Here is a 19,853-nt window from a genome sequence, read left to right on the forward strand (position 1 = left end):
ATTCTTTTTCCGAGGTCCTGGATCACCTTCCCTATCACTATTCTGAATTCTTTTTCTGGAAGGTTGCCTATCTCCACTTCATTTAATTGTTTTTCCGGGTTTTTATCTTGTTCCTTCATCAAGTACATATCCCTCTGCCTTTCTATTTTGTCTATCTTTCTGGGAATGTGCTTTTTGTTCCACAGTCTGCAGGATTGTAGTTCTTCTTGCTTCTGCTGTCTGCACTCTTTGTATTGGTTTTCTCCTCAGGTTGATAGCTAAGTTTATGTTCTGCCAAATATAATTTAGAAATTGTTTCCCGAAAACGATTGTGATGGTAAGAATAGATATCCCAGGCATTTTGATATTACAGCTCATCTGTAGAATGACTGACCCCAGATACAATAGTTCTGTTAAGCTTTATTGACAGACACTGTGCTTCATACTTTTAGAGGCAGTTTCTCATTTAAATAGATTTTGGAAGAAAAATCAGCCATTATTTAATCTTCTTAATATTTTTTCAAAAGTATATATGTATGTATATGTATGTATGTAAATATGTGTATATGTATTAGTTTCCTATTGCTGCTGTAACACATACAATAAACTCTGTGGCTTAAAACAGAATAAATGGAAATTTATTCTGTTACAATTTGGGAGGGCAGACGTCTGAAATGAGTTTCACTGGTCCAAAACCAAGGTGTCAATGGGCCACATTCACTAGAGAAGTTGTAGGAGAGAATCTGTTTCTTTGCCTTTTCCAGCTTCTAAAGATGCCTTCCTTGCATTTTTTTGCTCATGACCCCTTCCTCCATCTTCAAAACTAATTAACCACATCACCTTCTCCTCTTTTGTAATAAAATTTCCTTCTACTCCCCTCTTATAAGAACACCTGTGGTTACAATTATGGCCCACATGGGTAATCCAGGGCTGTCTCCCTATCTCAGGGTCCTTAACTTAATCACACCTATAAGGATTCTTTTGTCACCTAAGGTAGCATTACATGTTACAGGATTGGGATGTGGGTATCTTTTATGGCCATAATGGAGTACAGAATACTGCCAAAAGTCACATAAAAACAAAATATGTTAGAAATAGGTACAGTTTGGAAAGAAGCTGTACAGGTTGATAATATAAGCAAGAGATCCTGGAGTTCCTCTGCTATATTCCAACATTTTGTATTATTGACTGATATTTTCCATTCCTGATGTAAACAGAACATTAATCTTCAGGTTTTTTTTCTGGTATACTTCATCTTCTATTCTTGTCTTTCCCTTCTTTATAAAACCCATGCTTAGTAATCTAAGGTCATGTGTTCATGAATCGGAAAACAGATTTATATCTGATATTATAATTAATTTAGAAATAATTTGCATTTGATATTTGAACATAGACACAGGTTCAGTTATGTGCTTTCTTACTCCTTTTAAGCCTTTTTGACACCCTCTCCTTCAACTTTGTTATTCTCAGCACTAATGAAGAATTGATCTCTTTGCCACTGATGGTGTTATTCTAAGTTGTATGATGAAAGTATTTAGGATACAGTTCTAAAGGTTCCTTAATTCCTAGAAGATCATACATCTGTGAGCTAGATTATTTTTTTGTGTGTTTGTTGAGTTTCATTCCAGTGTTTACATCTTACCCTATAGCTTTGGAGAGAAAATTTCATTTGGTACTTCTAATATATGATATGGTCCAGTGACTTCTAGAGTTACCAATAAATAATGTTTTAGCAAAGTAAACATGTATTTTGTTGCATAATTTATAAGCTAAATGTTTACATTTTCTTCCTTGAACTACAGAATACCAGAAGGCCCCATTGATCAGGGGCCAGCTTCAGGAAGGGTTCGTGCTTTAGAAGAGCAGCTTGTGAAGGCCAAAGAACAGATTGAAAATTACAAGAAACAAACTAGAAATGGTAGGTAATGATACATTGTTTTTCCTCTTCAATATATTGCCATTAGCACAAATAATTGAAAATTTCCTTTCATCAGAATGTTGGAAATGCTGATGCTCTCTATTCTTTGACTGCAGGTCTGGGGAAGGATCATGAAATCCTAAGGAGGAGGATTGAAAATGGAGCTAAAGAGCTCTGGTTTTTCCTACAAAGTGAGTTGAAGAAATTAAAGAATTTAGAAGGAAATGAACTCCAAAGACACGCAGATGAATTTCTGTCAGATTTGGGACATCATGAAAGGTACTACATTTACATTTCATTTGGGGTTTAGTAAAGATTATAATCTAAGAATGGGAAATGCTAACTTTTGTTAATTTCCCTGCTGAATGGTAAATGATACCTACCATGTTTAGAAGCAGTAGAGTACCTCAGGGCTCAGTGGACAGTAATTGCCAAATGTCATTCATCACCAGAAAATATTATTTTAAATGAATTTCTAGAAATCTTTATACCCTAAATAAACTCAGAAGATAGTGGTGTCAGCCCACAATGCATTAAAATATCTTCTTTAAACTTCCTTATTATACAACCAATATTTGAAGTGACTTGTACAGTTTTACATTACAGTACATTCACTGGAACTCATACTGAGGCTGCCAGTTATATTTCTAACTGAAGCATTGAAAACTTTAAAATAGCAACTTTTTAGGGCTTCTAGTGAAAGGATAATAAGTTTTTGATAAAAAGGAGCATTCTGTTAATTGCTCTTCCATTTAGTTGCTAGAAAGAAGAACCTGAAATCTGCCTAGTTAAATTTGTTTCTCTTGTTTGCACGTTTCTGGAAATATGGAGTTTATCCTCCATAAGAAAGGACACATTTCGGTGCTGGTGTGTTCATGCAGAACAAAATGTATCTGGGGATCATTATAGATATGTAAAACCTGTCCTTAGGCCTATTATTTATGCAAGTCTGTATTCCCAGTAGGATTCTGATGGCAATTACTGTCTCATTAGTGAACAATAGAAGAAAACTTGTTGAATTAACACAACCTACCACTATGAAGAGGAAAAGAATTACCCACAACCAACAGATTCATATATATTAACATCATCAGCAATATTGTAGTGATTTTGAAATATTGCTCTGCTGTTTTAAGTGAAATTACAAATAAAATCTGTCAGTTTATTGGAATCATTTTAGCATTAGTGAATCTACAGCAATAAGATTGCATAAATTTCAAGGGGCATTGACTTATTAGGCCACAGATTTGGCAGTCCCTTTGAAATTTTTAGTTTAGCTTGCAATCAAGCCATACTTAGACCACTAGACCAAATACTGACTAATTCTGTCCTTAATGCTTCTCTACCCTAAGCTGATTCTAGGCACCAAAGTTATGTTATTTGGAACTGTGTGCTTGTGTGCTTTGCTTATTGCAGTTTTATAGGAAAGTGTAGATCTGAAGAGGATTTGAGTTGGGAAGCCTATGTGGTATTTAAAGGATAATTTTGGCTCTTGACTACTGATAGAATGTTTAATTTTAAAGTTTGAGTGATTTAATTACTTGAGTATTTCATTGTTTGGTCTCTTCCAAATTAAAATAATTATTTATAAATTATTTTGTGCATATATTTTGTGACTATATGTAGAAATTGGAAAACATGTACAAATGAAAAATGTTGGGCCCTGAAAAGTTGATGTAAATCAATGTTAAGTTTTTTGTGAGTTCTGGTTTAAATACATTATGTTTCTTGACACTAACTTTTAGTAAATGTTAAATAATAATATTTCACTGAAAACAAAAAAGGAAAGGTACCCAAAATATCCAAGTCGATTTCTTTTGCTGTCTTAAGCAGAAATTATAATGAACTTGGGATACAACTTCGCAGGGTAGTAATTTAACTCCAGGCAGCCAGATTAGAATGCAGTGATACAAATAATGAGCAATGGACAACCAAACATTAGAGAAATAACCTTTAAAGTAATGAATGTACAAATAGAGAGGATTTACATGTATGTAGAATATGCTGTCTTACTGCTAATTTCCAAGGTAAGTGTAAGAATTAAAATTAAAACAGACTTTTGTTTGTCTCTCGTGATTTTTACAGTACACAAAAATCCCCATTTTCTTTTTACACTTGCCCAAATCATAGTGTACAAGTTGTCTCTGGACTGAAAGTCTGTATTCTCTGAAGAATCAGTTAGAGGTTGAGTCTATCAGTTTTCTTGTTCAGATTTCCCTTTGAATCACTCATCATTTTTTGGTTTAGAAAGACATCAGTTATAGAGAAGTAACTTATGGGCTTTTGTTTCTTCAGAAGGGGTTTCTTTCTATCTTAGAACTTTGTTCTGATAGAAACACTGATCCTCCTTTTTTTCCTTTCTAAATCAACTTTATTGTGGCATAATTTATTTACAGTAAAATGTACATATTTTAGTCTGTAGTTCTGTGAGTTTTGACACATGCTCATAGTTTGATAACCACCACTGCAATCCAGATGCAGAACACTGCTACCACCCCAAGAAAATTCCTTCTGCCTCTTTAGAGTCAGCACCACCCCACCCCCACACCAGTCCCTTGCAGTCACCCAATCTGTCTCCTGCCCCAATAATTTTACCTTTTCCAGAATTTTATGTAAATGCAATCACACTATGTAGTTTTTTGAGTGTGGTTTCTTTTACTTGGTATAATGCATTTGAGATTCACCCATGTTGTTTTGTGTATAGGTAGTTCATTCCTTTTTATTGCTAAGTAATATTCCATCGTATGGACCTACCACACTTAGTTTATCCATTCACCAGTTGAAGTACATTTGGGTTTTCAATTTTTTGGCGATTATGTATATATAAAGCTACTATAGACGTTAACATACACGTTTTTTGTGGAAACATGTTTTCACTTCTTTTGGATTAATACATAGGAGTGGGTTTGATGGGTCATGTATGGCAGTTCCTTAGGAACTGGGCCGCACAGCAGGAGGTGAGCGGCAGGCGAGCAAGCAAAGCTTCATTTGCCTCTCCCCATCGCTCGCATTACCGCCTGAACTCCCTCCCCCACCGACCCTGTCTGTGGACAGATTGTCTTCCATGAAACCGGTCCCTGGTGCCAAAAAGTTTGGGGACTGCTGATGTATGGAGTGAATGTTTAGTTCCGTAAGACATTGCCAAACTGTTTCCCAAAGGGTAGCATTACTTTGTATTCTCATCAGCAGTGTGTAAGAGTTCCAGTTGCTCTGTATCCTTGTTGCACTTGGTATTATCAATTTTTACATTTTCCTCCTACCATTCTAGCAGGAGTGTAGTGGTATATCATAATGGTTTTAATTTGCAATTCCTTACTAATGATATTGAGCATCTTTTAATGTGCTTAATTGCCATCCATATATCATCCTTGGCCAAGTGTCTTTTCCAAATCACATGCTTAATTTGGGGGGAATTTTTTTCTTTTTATTGAGCTAAAAGCATTCTTCATTTATTCTGGATACAAGTCTTACTGGTGCATTTTAGAAAGCTCATTCTGAGATCCATGTGAAGGAAAGTCTGTTGTCAGGAAATGAGAAAGATTTTACAGAAGTCCAAGTAAGTGATAATGAGCTTCTGGACCTGGGTAGTTGGTAGTAGGAATAGAAAGGGATAAATGCGTGAAAAATAGATGCTGCAGGACTTGGTAACTGATCCAATATAGGGAGATGGGGGACTCAAAAGTAATTGAGGACTTGTAATTTTCTGGGAGGACAGCTTTCATAAATGGACATCATTGTTTCTTTTGTAGTAATTTGGCTTTTTTCCCTGACAAAGTGTAATCCCCTGAGGACTGGAACTCTAACTTCAGTTTATTCTCTACCCTGCAGTACTAAGCACTCATTATTTAGTTAGTGTTCAGTAAGTTATGTCTTTTTTATTTGCTGGGGAGGCATGTATGTGCATTCTTTGATTATTTCACACTCTACTTTGTACCTCCTTGTAAAAATAATCCTGTTCCATTGAAAGATTTATGAATATTATGCAACTAAAGAAAATTAAGTAATTGAGGTAAAAATATTCTCCTGTAATTGAGAATCCCAAAAGGTATGAAGGACAAGTTATAGGAGTAAAGTCATTTACCTCTGAATAAAACTGGAAGCTCCAGTTAATTTTAACAATGGGTTCTGCAAAACAGAGAGTATCTGTTAGAAGTCAAGGATATATAGGGAAGGAAATGGGCTGATAGGAAGCATGATGGGACTGGAAGAAAACCTGACATAGAAGGATTTTTGTACTCAGTGCCCTTGACTTCATGTTTGATTTGCTTTGGAGGACTTAAGTGATTCCTGTATCTAAAAGTAGTCTTGAGACTTCAGTTATACATAAATCACTAAAAAGAAAACTATCATAGTTTTTCTGATTTGGAGTGTAATTCTGATTCTAAGCAATGAAGTTTGGACTTTCTTTTAATTGAATGTGAATGATAAAAAATAATGTTGCTTACCAAATACATCTAATCATTTGTTTACATTTCGTGGACTGTTTGCTCAGTAGTTTCTTAAATGCATCTAAAAATTTGTTAAAATTTAGGGAAAAAACCCCACTTTGCCTCATCATAAACTTATTAAGGTTGTTAGGTTCAGAGAACTGGTTTAGATCTTTTGTCTTATTCCATGGTGCTACTCTCCTTGCAAGGAGAGGAGAAAGAGTAAAGTGAATATGGAATATTATTTTCTTTTGATGACCCTGAGCTCTTGGAATCAATCTATCTACTTGCTTTACCGTCAAAACTGGGACTTCAGTTTAATATTGAAAAGGAAAAAAAAATGTATCCTTACTTTTTACACATCTTTCATACTCAGCTTTTATTGCCTCTTAGACCTTTATAGCTTAATGTGGTAAGTAAAATTGCATATCTTTCATCTTAATTCTTCAAAAGGTAACACACCATACCTAAGTTATATAAATCAGAAATCCTTTTATATATGTTTATTAGTGTATATTAGATTTCTTTTTATATGTGTGAACAATATGAATGGTTTATTGCACTGTTATTATGGAAGGTATATTTTAACTAAGTCAATTTTAGGAGCAGAACTCTTATTTATTTTCTAAATAAATTTCCTAGAACCCTACTGTAAAAAACTAAATGTTGAGTAAATCACAAATATTGCTAATGTCCTCAATTGTCATACTAAGTAGAAAAATTTAGTTTCCAAACATTTTAACTTGTAAAGTCGTGGTCGTAGATATTATTGAAGATATTTGAAATTCAGTACTTATCATCTGATAAATAGAGGCATATCTCACAACAGTCTCTTCTCAACACATAGGTAAATTAGAAAGTAGGGAAGCCGAAAGTGCTCTGTCCTAAATTGGTAAGAAATTTTGTGTGTCATTGTTGTTACTGTAGTGGTTTTCAAACTTCAGCAAGGCATCAAGAGCACCTGGAGAGCTTCTTAAACTACAGATTGCTAAATCCCATCCTCAGAGTTCCTGATTCAGTAGGTCTGGAGTGAGGCCCGAGAATTTCCATTTCTAACACATTCGTAAGTGATGTTGAAGTTGCTGGTCTTTGAGAACTAAGGCTCTACAGAATCCCTGGTTCTCTTTATGCGTTCACCACTGATAGAGGTTGTCTACGTTTCTTGGAAAAAAATCACATTTCTCTGTAGATTAGTGGACCTATCTGTAAACTGTGGGGAAAGACTCTTCTTTTGCTCCCCACTTGATGCTGTTTCTTTTAGTGAGGGGACCATGTTTCTTTTCTAGAATGTGGCTCCCACTGTTCATTACTCAAAATACCTGTCATTAATGCAGCTTGGATGCCAAATATCATACTTGATATGGGATTCAGCTCACCTGAGATTTTTAGCAGAATGCTATTGACCTGATTAGCCTATTACTTGAGAGCTAGTATCTAGTAGAGCTTGATCCCTGCCTGCTGCTACAGTTGGGTGATCAACTGCTAGTTAATTAGTAATATTCTTTGTCTTTTAGAAGGTTTTTTAAAGAATTTAGAGGGGCTGATGGTATAATAAATAAATACAGAGTAGCATATTATTATTACCTGCTGTATTGATCTCAAGTATTAGTATTATTTGATTTTTCAGTTGATGATTTCATTCTAATGATTGTATGTGACCACACTTCTTAGTAATACAGTCACATTTACCTGGTGCTTTTGATATCATTGATCATGAATTGACCCTGGCCTGTCTCTTTGAAATAGCAAGAGGGAAATCAGCAATTGAGAGTGATTATTTTTGTCATTATGGTTTTATTATTTATGTAGTAGTTGTAGGCTCAGTGCTTGGATTTACAGCCTCATAGATTTGGCCCTCAACCTCTGAGGGTGTCATGGAAAGTTTGTCTTACCACGCTTTTTGGTTGTCCAGAGATACAGTTAACTTAATCATTGTCGCTTTGGCTCTTTTTGTCATCTTTATGGTGCCAAACACCAGTTTATGAAATAGTTACTGGAGTTGCTTCTTTCTTATTTTAAATTATATTAATTATTAAAGGACAGGAGGGCTCACAGGACTGATGAGCTATTTCTCAATTAAGTTGGCTGAAACTATTGAGAAACAATGTAGTAAAGTAGCAATCTCATCACTCCTGCCTGGTTTGCATCATCTCATTATCGGTAATATGTAAAGCAGCTTTGCTAAGACTGAGATCAGCTGTGTTTCCAAAATGATGAATGATACTTATGGCTAATTAAGCTGACTGGCTCTTTGCTACTGTGTGTAGGGGACTATGTAACAAAAGCACTTCAAATCAGATAAGTGGTACAATATCTGACTGGTTATAGGGCAAGATTGGTAGCTTAATAGCTTATGGATCTATTTGATCAGAATTGCTGGTCATAACCATTGTGGTCCAGTAGCTTGTGTTTTCACTCTCTTTATAAGGTAGACTCTACTCAACTGTCTTTGAAAGGTCCAAGAATTGAAATTTTCACTCTTGAATAGTTTTGTGAACCTTCAAATCTATTATTGTTTGTTTTTTGTTTCATTACATACACACTTAATTTCTTTGATGTGTGATTTAATTGATTCTTACATTCAGCTGGAATGTAGATACTTGTTCTCCAGCTTTTAATTCCTTTGGACAAAATGTTTTTGTATGATTGTTTTTCTCCTAAGGAATCCAGGCTTATTTTTAAGTGGTACTAGAACATTTCTCTTAATATCCTTAGATGAAGGGAGACATCTTGTGTAAGGGAACATTCTCCCCTAAAATAAAATTTGCATTGGGAGGAGAACCTGCAGGTGGAAAAGTGTGTCTCATCTTGTGGCCCTAGTTCTGTTTTGCCTGCCCCCACCTTACATCTCCTTGGCTGTGGCTTCCAAACTCAAGAATTATTTTGACATTAAAAATAAATAAAGGATTTCCTACATACCAGTCACTGTGATAAAGGCTCTCCATTCATTATCTTATTTTGTCAACATAGTAATATTGATAGCCGCCTCATTTTATAAATAAAGTTATACTCAGACCTAGAGAATTTAGATAGCTTACGCAAGTAAGTGGAAGAGCTGTTATATTCTAAAATCTTTTCTCTTAATTGCTAAATACTTCTCTGAGCTTTATTTTTCACTTCTACACGTGGAGATATAATTGCTGTATTACAGCACTGTGATCATTAAATGTGGGAAAATATATAAAACACTTTCCACAGTCACTGACACATTGTAGGTTCTGGTAGACTCTAGTCAGACCTGCACAAGGGAAGTCCTGTAAGAGGATATAAATAGAAAATTCTTAGATCCTCCAAGGAAGGCACAGGTAAGGGGAAATTGTCACAGCGCTCAATAGGAAGATCTGGAACCTAAACATAAGCCTAGTGGGCATCACTCACCAAATAGCATAATTATTGCCTTATGTGGTAGTATGAGCTGTATTTATTGTTGCCCTTCTGGACTCCTCTCCACCCATGTGAGCTGTCAGAATGGTGGTATTCTAAAATTCCCGCTGAGACAACATGGGAGGCAGTGGGAGCATTGTCTGCCTATCTGTCTCCTGGTCACATTTTTATCCTTTGCACTGCTTACTTCTGCCCCAGGAGCAAACCAAAGTATTGCCCTTGATCCGTATTTATCTATGGATTAGGCTCTGTGGTATAGCCTCCCTTAGTCACATTTACTTTAATAAATGTCAGTTCCTTCACCTTGGACTTTTCTTCCTTGAATTATATCTGCTCTGTGCTGGCCCTCAGGGAGAATTTCCCTCTTCATCATTTTGAATAAGGTATAAGCAAAATACTCTCCTTGTGGTTCTTTATTGGCATAATTGAGACAGACTAGAACATTTAAAAAGAGTTTTGTGAATATTAAGGTATAAAAATAGGAAAATTAACAGAAAATACAAAGAACATAAATGTAGCCCAGTTTTTAAGGAAGAGGTTTTGATGCCTGTCATAGCTGGCTTTCGCTTAGAGTCACAGATGTTGGTCTAGTCTATCACTTATCTTCAGGCATGTGTATTCTACCCTCAAATGACTAGCACTATTCTGCTGGTACTTTGCCTGGGTTTGTATTTCCCAGGCTTTAATACCTCAGGCCTTTAGATTCACCACCCACGTCCTAGATTTTTTGGTATCTTCAAAGTCAAAACCAAGACATCCAGATTACCAGCTTGAGGGATACCTCTAGGAGATTTGATTTGAGAATGGAGTCACTGAAAATCCAGAATTTCTGTAGAATGGTTTTCAGGCAGCCTGTTTCCCAGTAATGGGCCACAACTGAAACTTTCTGTTTGCTTATCCTCATGTCTTTGGCTAAAAGGTGACTAATTTTGCAGGATGGTAACGTCTAAACATTATTGGATTAGCAAAGAACTGCAGCTGACCCTTGAAAAATGCGGGGGTTAGGGGCACCAATCCACTGCACAGTAAAAAAAAATCCACGTATAACTTTTGTCTTCGCAAAAACTTAACTCCTAGTAGCCTACTGTTAACCAGAAACCTTACTGATAACATAAACAGTCGATTAACACATATTTTGTACGTTACATGTATTATATACTGTAGTCTTAAAATAAGCTAGAGAAAAGGAAATGTTATTAAGGAAATCATAAAAAAGAGAAAATACATTTACAGCACTGTACTATCTTTATTGATACTGGAAGTTTATGTCCTCTGTTTACAAGATGAATTGTTTGTCAGTACCTACATCTGTATTGTCTTATATGATACAAAACACTGAAGGTATTATATGTATTACTAACATTAGAAAGCAAAAATGAAAAGATAACATGAAAAAAATTCATTAATGTTCAGCTGTAACAATACATGCATTATACCTGTAACAGCAATGATTGCTTTAAAGGAGGTAGTGTAATCAATATGATTGCTTCATGGTAGCCTAGCCTATACACTAGTAAATGAATTGTTTTAAAATTTTTATGGCATACAGTTTTACAATCATATTCATAATACAATATTGGAAACATTGTTAAATTTAAAAAAACACTTACCTATGATGATCAGCTGATATGCAATTTCTCCAGTTATGAGGAAGGCATACTGTATGTTAATGTAATTCTTTGAAAGCAAAGTTATAAAACAGTAAGAAAACGAACACATTAATTTTATATTAAATTATAGAATTTAATGCCTTTATGCCTATGTAAGGATAGACTGGTATCTACATATATTTTATACGTTCATGATATACCTAACTTTTTCTTAATTTTTTCAATATTTCTAGACTATGCAGTTCATCTGTGAGTTTTTAAAAATTGTCTCAAATCTCAAAAAATTTTTCCGATATTTATTGAAAAAATTTGCATATAACTGGACTCGCACAGTTCAAACGGTGTTGTTCAAGGGTCAACTGTAGGTTGAATTTAAAGTCATTTCCTGGGCTTGTCTTCCTTACATGGTCTCCAGTGGGGAGGCCAAGAAAAAAGTTTTACAAAGGAAGCTTAATTTTAGTTGACTATTGGAATAGAGTGCCTTATACTGTGACTCTGACTGCATTATCGTAAAAAATTAGTGTACTTTTTTTGGTCTTTGGTCTTCTAGTTATAAAGTGGCTATTCCACTTTCTTGACAGATATTGGGATAAATATAAATAACTGATTGCTAAGACTTAGTAGTGATGTAACTTGGTAAAAACATTCACTTTTATGTTTTCTAATTTATTAAAATATACAGAGATCAGCTTTCATTCCCAGTGGTAAAGTGATGGCTTGATTAATTACTATGACATGAAAGCATAAACCATGCCAATTTATATATTTCAAAAAATTTTCCCCTCTAAATTACACCTAATGTAGCTTTTTACCTGCTTGGGGCTATATACTGATTGTCATGGGATGTAGTGCTATTTGTCTGTGTGTGTGTGTATCTTTAATTTAATGTAACGCCATGCAGAGCATATTGAATTTCCTTTATTCCTTCAACAGGCATTTGCTGATAGACTGTTTATTTATCCCACTGTACTACATCTCCAGAAACAATACTGCTATTTAAAGTTGAGACTTTCAACAAGTTTTGTGATCACTCCTATTTGATGGGTAGGAAAAAGCAAATGACCATGTTTGGATATGATGAAACCTATGAAATGTGAAAAATAATGGGTGTGATGAGAGTAATGGAAAAGAGGCCTATAAAACTGAGAAAATAATTTAAATAAACTTCAGCTTAGCCCTGTAACACCATTATAAGGAAAGACATCTCCTGTGTTTCCATGATCAACTCACACAATTTCATGAGTGGTAACTTTTCCCACAGCAACTATAAGATAATACCATAGGCTACATAATAGCCCATAGGGGCCTCAGTTTCATAATCTGAAAAAAACTTGAACCTCTGTTCAGTGTGTAAGACTGTAAGTTAGTTTCTTAAAGGAGGCAGTATGTTGTAGATATGGTTTTACCAACTAAAATTACTCTTTTTCATGAAAGAAATGTTTTGAATCTTAGGTGGGAATAATACATATAAAAACAGATAAAGCATCACATATTAGACTCTTGTCCTATTTTAAAAGGGTAAACATGGAAATAGTCAAGCTGTAAAGTGTCCTGTGCATGGATAATGTTGACACATTGAACAAATGCCTGAAATGCTTCACAGATGACCCTGTTATCCCAAAGCATTGTATAAAGCTGTTCCACTATTAGTTGGGTGAATATTCTAAACTGTGGCCATGATTTTGAATTTTTATTTGCATATTATTAATAGTTTTGTTTTATTCAAGGGGGCTATTATCAGGTATTCTCTGTTAATCATATGTAGTTCTGATGATTTTCTATGATAGTAAATAAGACTTTAATTATTTTTCCAGTGGGCTTCCATTGCTTTGCTCCTAAATGGTTTATCATCTAGTTAAGAACCAGGAATAGAAGAGAACTGAGACTATGTCATGTACTCCTAGATAAATCACAGTTGTTGAGGGCTGGTTTCATCATCTGTTAAATGAGTCCTCTCTGATCAATCCCTTTCTTCAGGGTGCTACAAGTCACTGAGTATTGGGTCATTTTTCTGACTGGCTGTCAGTCCCACATATTACTGTCACCCTCATACACAATGGATCTTTCCTCTTAGTTGTGGAATTATTAGTAGGTACTCTTCAGACACAAGGTAAAAGTTCTGAAGCAACTCTCTGAGGCATTCTAGCATAAATAGCAATGTCTTAGTCTGTTTAGGCTACTATGACAAAAAAATATCATAGACTGTGTGGCTTGTAAACAACAGAAATTTACTTCTCACAATTCTGGAAGGTGAGAAGTTCAAGATCAAGGTGCTGGCAGATTGGGTGTCTGATGAGTGTCCTCTTTCTCCTCCATAGACAGTGCCTTCTCACTGTGCCCTCATACAGTAGAAGGGGCTAGAGAGCTCTGTGGGGTCTGTTTTACAAGAGCACTAATCTCATTCATAAGGCTCCACCCTCATGACTTAAGCACTTCCCACACGCCCCACATTTGAATACCATCACACTGGGCATTAAGTTTCAATGGGTGCGTTTGGGGGAGACACAGATGTTCACTCTAGCAAGCAGCCACCACATATACTACTTTGTTTGTATTATCACTAATCCTTTTTAAAAAACTGTGTGGAAGGTTTTATAATACTTATTTTAAAGTGAAGAAACTATGTCTCAGAGATGTCAAAATAACCTTCCTAGGACACAAAGCTGGTAAGAGTTAGATCCCAAACTGAGAGATCTGTCTGGCTCTCAAAGCTCTTTTTCCTCTGATTCAAAATCTTTCTGATTTTGCATATTTACAATGAACAGAGTCCACATTTTTGTACTCCAGACCCCTTACTTTGATATTTGTTGGTGCATAACATTTTGATTGTTATACGTATAACATACAAAATATGTGTTAATTCTGTTTATGTTATCAATAAGGTTTCCGGTCAACAGTAGGCTATTAGTAGTTAAGTTTTTGGGGATTCAAAAGTGATATGCAGATTTTCGACTCTGTCGGGGGTTCAGCACCCCTAACCCCTGAGTTGTTCAAGGGACAGCTGTATACTTTCTGATAAATAGAAATAAATTTCTAACTTTATAATTTTCACAAGCAAATAACACATACCTATAAGCATTCCCTGAACAGAAGAGTTAATATAAAGTGCAGAGAACGGGTAAAGCTGGAGTTATTACTAGTTAAGGATTATTCCCAGAAATTCTCTAGCACAAAATTGGATTTGTGAAAGGTAAAAATTCTCAATATTATCTCATTTAAAATTCTTGAAAATTTTTTTCCACTTTTTCATTCAGTTACCTATTCAAAGATATATACTGAATGCTTTCTATGTGATCAGCACTGTTCTAAATGCTTGTTTGGGAGCAGGGAGGGGAGTTTGAAAAATACCCTGCTGCCATGGAGCTTAAATTCTAGTAGGGGGAGAAAAATAATAAAATAAAGAAGTAAATGATATATATTAGAAGATGATAATTGCTTGGAGAAAAATAAAGCAGGGAAAGAGGAGAAGGAAAAGCAAGGGGTGTGATGGTGACTGGGTGGTGAATTTTTAACTGAGATAGTCTGGATAGCCTTTTGGGGCAGGTGACATATGAGCAAAATTTTGAAGGACATTTGGGTGAACCATGTGGATGGGTATCTGGGAAACCAGCATTCCAGGGGAAGGAGGAGCAAATGCAAAGGTGCTAAAGTAGGAACATGGCTGACATGTTCAGGGATTAGTAACAAGACTATGTGGCTGAAATAGAGTAAACAAGGAGGACAGTAGTAGAAGATGAGATCAAAGAGGTAAGGGAGGAGGAGGAGCTTCAAGATGGAGGAGTAAGACACGGAGATCACCTTCCTCCCCACAAATACATCAGAAATACATCTACACGTGGAACAACTCCTACAGAACACCCACTGAACGCTGGCAGAAGACCTCAGACCTCCCAGAAGGCAAGAAACTCCCCACGTACCTGGGTAGGGCAAAAGAAAAAAGAAAAAACAGAGACAAAAGAATAGGGACGGGACCTGCACCAGTGGGAGGGAGCTGTGAAGGAGGAAATGTTTCCACACACTAGGAAGCCCCTTCGCAGGCGGAGACTGCGGGTGGCGGAGGGGGAAAGCTTCGGAGCCACGGAGGAGAGCACAGCAACAGGGGTGTGGAGGGCAAAGCGGAGAGATTCCCGCACAGAGGACCGGTGCAGACCAGCACTCACCAGTCCGAGAGGCTTGTCTGCTCACCCGCCGGGGCGGGCGGGGGCTGGGAGCTGAGGCTCGGGCTTCAGTCTGATGCAGGGAGAGGGCTGGGGTTGGCTGCGTGAACACAGCCTGAAGGGGTTAGTGCGCCACGGCTAGCCGGGAGGGAGTCCGGGAAAAGGTCTGGAGCTGCCGAAGAGGCAAGAGACTTTTTCTTCCCTCTTTGTTTCCTGGTGCCCGAGGAGAGGGGATTAAGAGCACTGCTTAAAGGAGCTCCAGAAACAGGCGCAAGCTGCGGCTATCAGCGCAGACACCGCTGGGACGGGCATGAGACGCTAAGGCTGCTGCTGCCGCCACCAAGAAGCCTGTGTGCAAGCACAAGTCACTATCCACACCTCCCCTCCCGGGAGCCTATGCAGTCCGCCACTGCCAGGGTCCCGTGACCCAGGGACAACTTACCCAGGAGAACGCACGGCGTGCCTCAGCCTGGTGCAACGTCATGCCAGCCTCTGCCGCCGCAGGCTCAGCCCACATTCCGTACTCCTCCCTCCCCCCCGGCCTGAGTGAGCCAGAGCCCCCGAATCAGCTGCTCCTTTAACCCCGTCCTGTCTGAGCGAAGAACTGACGCTCTCAGGCGACCTACATGCAGAGGCGGGTCCAAATCCAAAGCTGAACCCCAGAAGCTGTGCGAACAAAGAACAAATGACAATGAAAACACGACGACCCAAAACCTATGGGATGCAGCAAAAGCAGTTCTAAGAGGGAAGTTTAGAGCAATACAATCCTACCTTAAGAAACAAGAAACATCTCGAATAAACAACCTAACCTTACACCTAAAGCAATTAGAGAAAGAAGAACAAAAAAACCCCCAAAGTTAGCAGAAGGAAAGAAATTATAAAGATCAGATCAGAAATAAATGAAAAAGAAATGAAGGAAACTATAGCAAAGAACAAGAAAACTAAAAGCTGATTCTTTGTGAAGATAAGCAAAATTGATGAACCATTAGCCAGACTCATCAAGAAAAAAAGGGGGAAGACTCAAATCAATAGAATTAGAAATGAAAAAGGAGAAGTAACAACTGACACTGCAGAAATATAAAAGATCATGAGAGATTACTACAAGCAACTATGTGCCAATAAAATGGACAACCTGGAAGAAATGGACAAATTCTTAGAAATGCACAACCTTCCGAGACTGAACCAGGAAGAGATAGAAAATATGAACAGACCAATCACAAGCACTGAAATTGAAACTGTGATTAAAAATCCTGCAACAAGCGAAAGCCCAGGACCAAATGGCTTCACAGGCGAATTCTATCAAACATTTAGAGAAGAGCTAACACCTATCCTTCTCAAACTCTTCCAAAATATAGCAGAGGGAGGAGCACTCCCAAACTCATTCTACGAGGCCACTATCACCCTGATACCAAAACCAGACAAAGATGTCACAAAGAAAGAAAACTACAGGCCAGTATCACTGATGAACATAGATGCAAAAATCCTCAACAAAATACTAGCAAACTGAATCGGACAGCACATTAAAAGGATCATACACCATGATCAAGTGGGGTTTATTCCAGGAATGCAAGGATTCTTCAATATACGCAAATCAATCAATGTGATACACCATATTAAGAAATTGAAGGAGAAAAACCATATGATCATCTCAATAGATGCAGAGGATGCTTCTGACAAAATTCAACACCCATTTATGATAAAAACCCTCCAGAAAGTAGGCACAGAGGGAACTTACGTAAGCATAATAAAGGCCATATATGACAAACTGACAGCCAACATCGTCCTCAATGGTGAAAAATTGAAACCATTTCCACGAAGATCAGGAACAAGACAAGGTTGCTAACTCTCACCACTATTACTCAACATAGTTTTGGAAGTTTTAGCCAGAGCAATCAGAGAAGAAAAAGAAAGGGAATCCAAATTGGAAGAGAAGTAAAGCTGTCACTGTTTGTAGATGACATTGTACTATACATAGAGAATCCTAAAGATGCTACCAGAAAACTACTAGAGCTAATCAATGAATTTGGTAAAGTAGCATGATGCAAAATTAATGCACAGAAATCTCTGGCATTCCTGTACACTAATAATGAAAAATCTGAAAGTGAAATTAAGAAAACACTCCCATTTACCATTGCAACAAAAAGAATAAAATATCTAGGAATAAACCTACCTAAGGAGACAAAAGACCTGTATGCAGAAAATTATAAGACATTGATGAAAGTAATTAAAGATGATACAAATAGATGGAGAGATATACCATGTTCTTAGATTGGAAGAATCAACATTGTGAAAATGACTCTACTACCCAAAGCAATCTACAGATTCAATGCAATCCCTATCAAACTACCACTGGCATTTTTCACAGAACTAGAACAAAAAACTTCACAATTTGTATGGAAACGCAAAAGACCCCGAATAGCCAAAGCAATCTTGAGAACGAAAAACAGAGCTGGAGGAATCAGGCTCCCTGACTTCACACTCTACTACAAAGCTACAGTAATCAAGACAGTATGGTACTGGCACAAAAACAGAAATATAGATCAATGGAACAGGATAGAAAGCCCAGAGATAAACCCACGCACATATGGTCACCTTGTCTTTGATAAAGGAGGCAAGAATATACAGTGGAGAAAGGACAGCCTTTTCAATAAGTGGTGCTGGGAAAACTGGGCAGCTACATGTAAAAGAATGAAATTAGAACACTCTCTGATAACCATACACAAAGGTAAACTCAAAATGGATTAAAGACCTAAATGTAAGGCCAGACACTATTAAACTCTTAGAGGAAACATAGGCAGAACACTCTATGACATAAATCACAGCAATATCCTTTTTGACCCACCTCCTAGAGAAATGGAAATAAAAACAAGAATAAACAAATTGGACCTAATGAAGCTTAAAAGCTTTTGCACAGCAAAGGAAACTATAAAGAACACGAAAAGACAACCCTCAGAATGGGAGAAAATATTTTCAAATGAAGCAACTGACAAAGGATTAATCTCCAAAATTTACAAGCAGCTCATGCAGCTCTATATCAAAAAAACAAACAACCCAAACCAAAAATGGGCAGAAGACCTAAAAAGACATTTCTCCAAAGAAGATATACGGGTTGCCAACAAACTCATGAAAGAATGCTCAACATCACTAATCATTAGAGAAATGCAAATCAAAACTACAATGAGATATCATCTCACACCAGTCATAATGGCATCATCAAAAAATCTACAAACAATAAATGCTGGAGAGGGTGTGCAGAAAAGGAAATCCTCTTGCACTGTTGGTGGATATGTAAATTGATACAGCCACTATGGAGAACAGTATGGAGGTTCCTTAAACAACTAAAAATAGAACTACCATATGACCCAGCAATCCCACTACTGCGCATATACCCTGAGAAAACGAGTTCAAAAAGAGTCACAATGTTCATTGCAGCTCTATTTACAATAGCCAGGACATGGAAGCAACCTAAGTGTCCGTCAATAGATGAATGGATAAAGAAGATGTGGCACATATATACAAAGGAATATTACTCAGCCATAAAAAGAAACGAAATTGAGTTATTTGTAGTGAGGTGGATGGACCTAGAGTCTGTCATACAGAGTGAAGTAAGTCAAAGAGAAAAACAAATACTGTATGCTAACACATGTATATGGAACCTAAGAGAAAAAAAAAGGTCATGAAGAACCTAGGCACAAGGCGGGAATAAAGACGCAGACCTACTAGAGAATGGACTTGAGGATATGGGGAGGGGGAAGGGTAAGCTGGGACAAAGTGAGAGAGTGGCATGGACATATTATACACTACAAAATGTGAAATAGATAGCTAGTGGGAAGCAGCTGCATGGCACAGGGAGATCAGCTCAGTGCTTTGTGACCACCTAGAGGGGTGGGATAGGGAGGGTGGGAGGTAGGGAGATTCAAGAGGGAAGAGATATGGGGATATATGTATATGTTTAACTGATTCACTTTCTTATAAGGCAGAAACTAACACACCATTGTAAAGCAATTATACTCCAATAAAGATGTTAAAAAAATAATAAATGAAAATAAATAAATAAATAAATAAATAATTTTTAAAAAGAGATAAGGGAGGCCATATTGTCTGGGGCCTTGTAGGTCAAATTAGTAACTTCAGGTTTGACTAATTGAGATGAAGAGTCAGTTCAATAAGAGCAAAAGAGCAACATCATTTGACTGATATTTGACAGGATCTGGCTGCTACATTGAGAATAGACTGTAGATGTTGGCAAGGGTGGAAGCAGGGAGACCTGTTCAGAGGTTACTGTAACAATTCAGGTGAGAAAAGTGGTGGCTCAGTTGGTAGCAATGCCAGTGATGATACTTGTTCAGAGCTTGGCGAAATGTTTGCTGATAGGTTG

General features: G+C 37.0%; 1 protein-coding gene across 3 annotated transcripts in view; it reads left to right on the forward strand.

Annotated features, from left to right (window-relative positions):
* FUT8 (fucosyltransferase 8) overlaps positions 1–19,853 on the forward strand; it is a gene marked incomplete at both ends in the record, with an annotated part of 171,666 nt that overhangs the window by 56,244 nt on the left and 95,569 nt on the right. For 2 of the 3 annotated variants that reach the window (XM_079699952.1, XM_079699953.1), the window contains 2 exons: positions 1,782–1,897; positions 2,014–2,176. In XM_079699952.1, the coding sequence (XP_079556078.1) occupies positions 1,782–1,897; positions 2,014–2,176 (279 nt within the window). Of the gene's footprint in view, positions 1–1,781; positions 1,898–2,013; positions 2,177–2,861; positions 2,964–19,853 lie in introns of all 3 variants that reach the window. The other variant, XM_079699951.1, reaches the window with a different exon arrangement.

The sequence above is a fragment of the Hyperoodon ampullatus genome (genome assembly GCF_949752795.1).
Source record: "Hyperoodon ampullatus genome assembly, chromosome: 3".
Taxonomy (NCBI): domain Eukaryota; kingdom Metazoa; phylum Chordata; class Mammalia; order Artiodactyla; family Ziphiidae; genus Hyperoodon; species Hyperoodon ampullatus.